The 8,280-nt window shown below is 40.2% G+C and overlaps 1 protein-coding gene across 3 annotated transcripts; it reads right to left on the bottom strand.

Moving 5' to 3' along the window:
* Positions 1 to 141: 141 nt before the first annotated feature.
* Positions 142 to 5,365, bottom strand: LOC134023301 (metaxin-1-like). Of its 3 annotated transcripts, none has more exons than XM_062465303.1 (8): positions 5,273 to 5,359; positions 3,575 to 3,644; positions 3,235 to 3,314; positions 2,530 to 2,622; positions 2,240 to 2,422; positions 1,984 to 2,060; positions 1,619 to 1,776; positions 142 to 1,462 (listed from the first exon to the last, which is right to left on the bottom strand). In XM_062465303.1, the coding sequence occupies exons 1-8, from the start codon at positions 5,351 to 5,353 to the stop codon at positions 1,233 to 1,235; spliced, it is 972 nt and encodes a 323-aa protein (XP_062321287.1). In that variant the 5' UTR covers positions 5,354 to 5,359; the 3' UTR covers positions 142 to 1,232. The 3 variants fall into 3 exon arrangements, with proteins under 3 accessions (XP_062321287.1, XP_062321286.1, XP_062321288.1); XM_062465302.1 differs by having other exon boundaries at positions 3,235 to 3,335; XM_062465304.1 differs by lacking the exon at positions 3,235 to 3,314 and having other exon boundaries at positions 5,273 to 5,365.
* Between the last annotated feature and the right edge of the window lie 2,915 nt (positions 5,366 to 8,280).

Raw genomic sequence — 8,280 nt, forward strand, 5'->3', positions numbered from 1 at the left:
CACAAGGAGGGGGAAGGCTGGGTGCCAGGCAATGTGACTATATCTAACCCTAACCCTATCAAGATATGCCATTATGCATACATCCACACGAGCGAACGCTAAATAAGAAACCCAACGATTAGATGTAACTCATTTATTCAAAGAAAATTGGTATTTAAATAAATTTTCATAAGAAAAACATTAATCTCTTAAAAGTTACTGGACACGCCATGACATGCTTCAGCATTTTGGCAGCCACAACTGCTCTACACGAGGGAGCAAACAAAACTTTGTTGGGAGATTTATGCTTGACGTAGGGTAGCATCTGATGTGGCCAAAATGTCAGCTTTTTTCATTCCATTACAGAACGCAAAGACGAACAACATGACATATATTATTTGCTATGTAAATGATAGGCTTCACAGTAATCTGCTACCCTATGTCTGCCTAGAAGCACGGAACCATTCACAGAAGGCAAAGATGTAGGAACATTAAAGTAATAACGAGCTCTTCCCCTTTTCCAAGTTTATGGAACGAAGACTGATGTGTTGTAATGATGGGAATATGGCCAGTTTTCAAGAGACACGTAGGCCTAGTGCTTTTAGGACAATCATATTCTGCTGGAAAGAATTTTAATTTCAAGGCTAAATCAGCTATGCCATGGTGGATAGACCCCCCATCTCCCGCCTTATATCTATTTTTTCTTAGGTTCTATCTTGTACTTAAGGAAACAAGCAATGCACAACAGTGGTAATTTTGGCAAGTTCCCATTATATGAAGGCTCATGTGCTTAAGCTGCATCCTTTACAAAAGCAACAACAATCAGATGTTCTCATTTACATATCTACCTCTTCTTCTCTCTGATATAGACATCCATATAAAGCACTTTTCCCAAGATGTAAACAAAGTTATTTAAAGAAGATAAAAGTACATTTAAAGTGATGCAAAATGTATAGCAAGCACCAGAACAAATGTTATACCCCGTATGTTTCAGAAATTATGATTCTGTTTTAAATTGTTAAGAAATTACATTTAAACGCCAGTATGAAAGTATATTGCATGCTGGACCCCAGGTGCACATTTAATCATATTTTGCATTATATTCTCCAGTTATCCACACCTTTCTTCTCTGGAAAGATGAGTACTGCCATCATAGTAGGCCCACTTCAAAACAGATTCCTTGCCCAGGAATGAATGGGAGCCATGGGGCAGGTGACCAGTCTGGAAGTAGACCTCTCTCTCTCCAGATCTCATCAGCCCTCCTCTTCATCTCCTTCAAGGGGGGACAGTGAGCGGAGGGTCGTGAAGCCATCCAGAGGCTCCTGCTGGACATGTTGGATGGAGACAATCCCTGATAGGAGTGCATAGCTCAGCATTGCACCCAGAGCCACTAGGACAGAAAGCAACTGCTTGCGCTTCTTGTTGGGCACGTGGTCAACTTCGCCCCCTTCAGGTTGGGAGGACACCTTGCGACTGAAGCCCTCTGGACAGAAGAACAACAACAAAAGTATGAAACATTAAGCACTAGAAACTATACAGGAAAGCTATATACATAACGTTTTTTTAAAACAGAGTCATATTAAAGGAGGATGTGATGAATCCAGTCCACCAATCGCAGGCGGTGTCTGAGGGTACTCACCCCGCCCTTCGCCTGGGAAGTAAAGAAGCAGGATGTTGGAGCAGAAGTGGGTCAGATTGTCGAGTGATTGGAGGTGCTGCTGGAGCCGTGCTCTGGGAAGTTTCATCTTCAAGAGAGGTGCCAGGTGACCAAACACAAACGCATCCAGAGATGAAGGCCTAGTAGGAACAACACAATGGCATTAGCCAGTAAGACAAATCATGCAGTGGGAAAGGTGCAATTAAAAACAAAAATAAAGGAGTTATTCATTCTGCGATGGGATGACAATAGTATACAAAATATTGAATACATTTTGGTATTATTTTTCATACATTTCATACACACTTAAGGGTACAAAAATAGGACATTGTTCTGCTTGAACCTACGAGTCTCCAAAGAAGAACTTGTTAGATCCAAGACGCTGAGAGAGAAGATTTAAACAGTCCAGAGCCTCACGGTACAGCTGGAAAGTGAGACCAAACAGGTGTCAACATTTTACTATTTCTTTTGTTAAAAAGGCACTAAATCGTTAACTAAGCTGCTACTCAGGGGTTACTTGTACCCACACACAGGATCACTTGCCCCACCCAGTTCCAATTCTTAATCGACAGGACAAACACAAAACATTTCCATGCACCTCACCTCCTTTTCTGTCTCCTCACTCGCCTCCAGTTCTTTTTCTCCCCTGATGAGACGTAGTCTCTCCAGCTGCTGCCGCTGCATTCGACCAGGCAGGAAGAAGTTCAGGGGGAAGGGCATATGATCAGCGTGCCAGCGACGGGTAACCTCCGCATAATTCTTGGGATCAATCCACAGACAATAGATCTAGACCAGGCAATAATTGGAGAGAATATGAATAGACAACAACATGAAAAAGAAAAAAAAGAAGACCTAAAGTACCTCACTTAAAAAAAAAAAAAAAAGATTCTTACCAGAGCAGGCATAAGTTTCTCTTCCAGGAGAGAGATGAAGGCCAGGGTGTCTGCACCCTCCCTGGTCGACAAGTCATAGTCTGCATTGTATTTCTGAAAGAAGAGCATCCATCGTCACACTGCACACCTGCCTCTATTACAACCTAGACAACCTCTAGTACTAACTAACTGAATTCAACTGTTAACCAGTCTTGCCACTGCCGAAGGTTAGGGCATTCTACAAGCCCTAACCCTAGGCCTGACATTAATGATTTCCAGAAGTCCAGCTGTTGTCTCCTCTGAGAAAATCACAACATTTGTGATTTGTGAACAATTGTGAATTTCTGACAACCACACTGCAGCAGCCATGCCTGCCTCCCCCTCCATTACACTGATAGTTTGATGCTTTTTAATGTTTTTTTTTTTTGCATCAGTCGTAAACTTTCATGTCAAATCTGTTTCCTTTGCATTTCTCTCTGCATAAAGGGGCTTAAGTCTGTCAATGGACTAAGACTCCTTTCAATGGTTGTGTGTTTGTTTACAGGCTCTTTCCCTTATCCCAAGATCCCTTTTAACAAGTCAACAATGGTTTGACTGACTTTGGGGCCACCTTCAAAACTGTGTATACTTAAGTCAGTTAAGGGGGCTTGCTTTCAACAGGTTACTGGGCAGCATACAAGGAGTGGCATCTTCAGGATAAAGCTGAGGCCTGCATGGGACAGTCACCTGCTTCCTGAGATGGATGATGATGTCATTGGGTCTTGAAAGACTCCCATTGTGGCTGGTCTTCAAGGCAGGCAGGCTGCCTGTACCAATGGGGGAAAACACTGTTAAAGCCATTATGTCATCAAAAGGCTACACCGCTCATTTGTGACCAGCGTAGTGTGACCGCTTTGCTCAGACAGAAGGAGCATGGCAGGGATAAACAGAGAGGGAGCAGAAGAGAGCATGTCCTTTCAAAAGACAGATAGGACAACTAACTCGTTCAAGAAATGCACAAAAAAACACACAGAGAAACACAAAGGGAGAGGCTACATAAGGAGGGGAAAGGAAATAGTAATCTCACCAGTGGGACTTCTCCAGGGATAATTGTTCTTGTGAAGCTTGAGTGGTGCTCCGGAAAACTTTGCATATGCCTAGGGTAAAAAGAGATTAGGAACAGTCAATTCCAGTTGTCTAAAATGAGTACACATGGCAATATTGCAAAGGCCGAATAACAAGCACTAGCCTAACTCTAGCATACGCGTAAGCAAAAAGACTCTAGGACAAGATCGTACTGTAAGTGTAGACAACTAACTCTGAGCACAACTATACCCCAGCTTCTCTGTGGTAGTCAAACATCTTTTTTGCTAGAAGGCAGGCTACAGAACACAGTAGTCTATCAATACAGCTGTCAAGTAAAGGTTAACTCCAGGCAAAAGCCTCCAGTGTGAAAACATACAACTAGCCAACAGTGAAGGCAAATTTATGCCATAAATTTAAAGGCGGTTATGAACCCATTTCTCAAAAAGCTTTACAGTTTTAATCTCGCGCCAAATGAATTGTAAAGACGAGAAAGACACTAAACAACACATAATTTGACACATTAAGGACTGATATTACAGACATGAAAGTGCATCCAATAAATTACGTTTGGCAGCTAACACAAACCCGAATGTGCTTGCAGAAAGACAGAACAAAATAGGACTAGACATCATGGAAAATAGGGGTCATTTGGTGTCCGCAAGCAGTCAGAATTTCCATTGCAGCTGTCTAAGACACCCTTGGGCATTTAAGTAAAATTATTTTTGCTGTAGCTATTATCTAGAGCTGTGATGTATTTTAAACATTTTATATAATCAAAAAATAAAAGTGGAATTTGGATATTTGGAAATTATTTAATTGCTTTCAATGAGCCGGAAGAAGAAAGGTTATCTTACATTGCTGGTTCTCTGTAGTGTTTGAGGTAATACAATCCATCAAGAAAGGCTTGATAATACATCAATCATTTACTGGGGCAGACAGAAGAGAGACTGTGGTGTGCAACTTTACATTAGACACTGGATGATGCATTCCTAGAAAACCAAAATGAGAAAAAATATTTTCCTTTGGTTCCTTTTTTCAGGGGGGTGGGGTTGAAACAGATGAATGTTCTGTCAAAGTAAATAGTCCTCTAGTCTTCTTGACTGCTCCCTATATTGCATCCCATCGTCTAACTTCTTTAGTCGACATTAAAGTGCACCTGTACTTTGCATCCTGTGTACATCATGCCATAGGTTACATTTACTTAAATGATTCATATTAATATGTTAATAACGCATGTATAATATGATTAATTTACATAGCACCAAGAAGCAATTATTAAGAATACATTATAGGGCATCACAATATTGATGCACGATTATGTTTTGACATGATGACGGCTACTGTACTTGTTGTGTATGTTAGCTACTATTGTCCTGATGTAGCCGGCGAGTAGTCTAATATGTGATAATTTTTATTATCTGATGATGCAGTTTGAGTGCAATACTCTACATGGACATTGCTAAACGACACAGCTCCAGATAAAACCTAAAGCCATGAGCAACTTGCTGTAGGCTGCGACACTCAACAGATGATTGGAGTTGAACGATGTCGACAAGCTCATTAGCTAGATGCTAGCCAGTAGTGCTAGGCTAGCTAGCACGCTTTATACTGCTGCAAGGCAGCACGTGAATGTTGCTATCAGTCTGGGCTGTATTACTGGTACTGTACAGTAGTTTAATTGTCACGTCAAATGTCTTACCAATACAATCAAACACTCCGTATTGACTGAAGGTAAACCCCAATCTCCGTCCCAACAGTAAAGCTCACAGGGAGCAGCCATCTTGAAATAATTATCAACGGTTACTCGGAAGTAATCATTAATTTGCGTAAAATGAAATCAAAATATTTTTATATTGAAATAGCCTACTTTTATTAAAATGTATTTATAATTAATTTTAATTCAGTTTTTTTTCAAAATTAATGTATTGGTGCCTAGTAAAAACGTAATACAAATTACTACAATGACTATTATTACAATTCCCCTATAATTAACATTCAACAAATTTCCTATGATGGAGGAGACGAGAAGATTGAACATAAAGGGGGAAACTTTAGAAGCCAAAACGTTTCATAAAGGTAGTCAATGTCGCCAGGTGCCTGGTTTTATGGGTCGAGAGGACACTTGGAGAATGGAATGCCCTGTCAGTTCTCAAAGAAAGTATGGGTCTGAGACAGCCCCCTGTTCTTGTATGCGGTAAAGTTGTCGCAGTACGACGGTGGGTCACAATGACTGATGGGTCAGAATGACCCGAAGATAACACACGGGTTAAAACCTTTTTTAAAGTGGAGTGCAGATTTCATCGCCTTCTCTTATGCATGCAGCATCTCTTATCTATCTGTCTCTAATAACCGTCTAAATCGCGTTGTTTTCGTACCAAAGCAGGGAAACAAATGATTATTCTTTGAAGTTATAACCCATGCACTAGCCTACATTTTAGAAAAGCCACGACACTGTCACGGTGACAGGCATAGGCCTATATCGAAATTAATATTGTCAACTATGAAATGACAATTTTCCATAACTTTTTGAATTTGGGGTAACAGAAATAGGGCATATTGCCTATATAGGCGAAGTAGGCCTACACTACAATTTCACAATCAGGCGAAGAAGCCTCTGAACGAGATTGCAGTCCGCATCCACGGAGGGGCGCAATCTTGTAATTTCTCAAATGCGCGGAGAAAATGTTGGCCCGCCCATCACTTAACACCTGTCCAGTTGGTTCAGTTATCTTGGCCATATAAGAACCGTATCTTTCGAACAGTCACAGACTCAGGAATGAACCTTTTCACTAAACCTTGTCGCAAGGAGGACATTTATTTAATACGATGGGTATCGGACTAACCTTTTTTTCCTCAGAAAAGAGAAACAAGATGCAAAAAGAAATCAAATATGGGATCATATGTTTAATGGCTATTTCAGGTAAAACTGTCTATCTGTCTGCCATCTTATAGGGCCTACAGTTTGCTATATTTTTAGGCCTATTTTGATTATGACAAAACCACTTTGCGACCTCCTCTGGTGGGTGTCTGGTGAGCGCAAATGATACAATCCACAATAGGAAAAATATACCCTGAGAAGCAACTCGGTAGATTATAGGCTTTGTCATCACTTGAATGAATGGACTCAGATTATATTAACACTGTTGTTGACATGCTTAGTGCTCAGACTTCAGGAAGACCCCCTCCATTAGTGCCATTTATTGAATTTACATTAATAGGTATAATTTCCCACTGGTACCACTAAGAATTAACTTCAGCCTCAATATGGCTGCAAACTCTCCCAGCACCTTTCTGCAGTTCTTTTCAGTCTTTCTGTTGAAAAATCTATGCAAATTACTGTAACACACACACTGACGGATCTCTTACCTTTCAGCACTAATTTTCTTAACTGGTGTTGTACCTGTTGCCCGGCTCCGGAAGTTAACTGCCAGAAGTGACTTTGTCTCAGATCAAGGGTCTTCCTTCGAATTTTGCTTAAAAATAATCAACCAGATTTACAATGAGTCACTCCAGGACCCAAACTCAACGGATTACAAATGGCTCAGAATAGAGGTGGAGAACATGGTAAGTGTGTTGCTTTATATGATACTCAGAAGTTACTTTGAAGTAGGTTAGCAGATCAACCAGTATTCTATTTTAATAATCTTAGTCTGGGGTACTGGCAGCATTTTGTTCTGTAGATCCACACTCTGATAATTATAAATGTACTTGAAGTAGCATCTTCTCAGGAGGTACTGGGATCGTAATCACAGCTGCACACAGTATTCCAATTATGAAATCATTTATCATGCAAAATCACAGATGCAGTAAATTGAGGATTGGCCTACTCAACAGAGGGTTTGAAATGGATTATCCCTCATATTGTTGTTAATCTACTCAATTTAAAACATAATTGTAGATTGTATCAAATCTGCTTCTGTGTTGAGATTTTTTTTTCTTGCAGCTGACTGCTGTCTTTGATGGACCTTTTCTTTCTTATGAAGGTGTAGCAAAAATGACATTCAGGTGAGATAGAAGGTATTGGTGCATGTTTGTTAGCTTGAACACGGAGATCGTACTTGGCATTTTATCAACAGCAATGGAAAAATTGTAGATTAAATTATGACATCAATGTGCCACACATCTATAAGATAGTTTCACCTTACAGTGTTAGCATTAATAAATTGATGGTTTTTCTGTTACTTTTGCAGTAATGGATCCGTGATTGCAAATACAACATTGATATTTGGGAATCCGAGCGATAACAAGATACTGATCAGAAGCATCTTCATCTCCAATTTTAATAAATACACACGTAAGATCCTTGACCTGGACATGAAATACATCCAAGGTAAGTCAAACAACTTGTGATTATAATTTCAGCTTGTAAACCAATGGAAAATACATATAAAGGAACAAAGTGTTTATACATGTTAACAATGTACATATGTTGTCATCCTAAAGATGAAATTCCAACACAAGTCCCATATCCTCTGAAAACAACCATGTCGGCTGTATCGTTCCCAGCCCCATCCAGCAGCCCTCTGCCCAGCAGTAGCCAACCAGGATCCACTACAGTCAACCCTCAATCTATTATTACAAGTAGCCCTACAATAAATAAACAAGCTGTCCGTTCAGGTAAAACAACTACTCATCCAACCAATGATACAACTAGTCATCCAACCAATGATACAACTAGTCATCCAACCAATGATACAACTAGCCATC

This window comes from Osmerus eperlanus, chromosome 7 (genome assembly GCF_963692335.1).
Source record: "Osmerus eperlanus chromosome 7, fOsmEpe2.1, whole genome shotgun sequence".
In the NCBI taxonomy this organism is placed as follows: Eukaryota; Metazoa; Chordata; class Actinopteri; order Osmeriformes; family Osmeridae; genus Osmerus; species Osmerus eperlanus.

Coding starts and splice junctions, on each gene's coding strand:
- LOC134023301 (XM_062465302.1), bottom strand. CDS start 5,353: ATGGCTGCTCCCTGTGAGCTTTACTGTTGGGACGGAGATTGGGGTTTA. Junction 3,645..5,272: donor CGGAGTGTTTGATTGTATTG/GTAAGACATTTG, acceptor TTTTTACCCTAG/GCATATGCAAAGTTTTCCGG. Junction 3,336..3,574: donor TCCCTGGAGAAGTCCCACTG/GTGAGATTACTA, acceptor TGGCTTTAACAG/TGTTTTCCCCCATTGGTACA.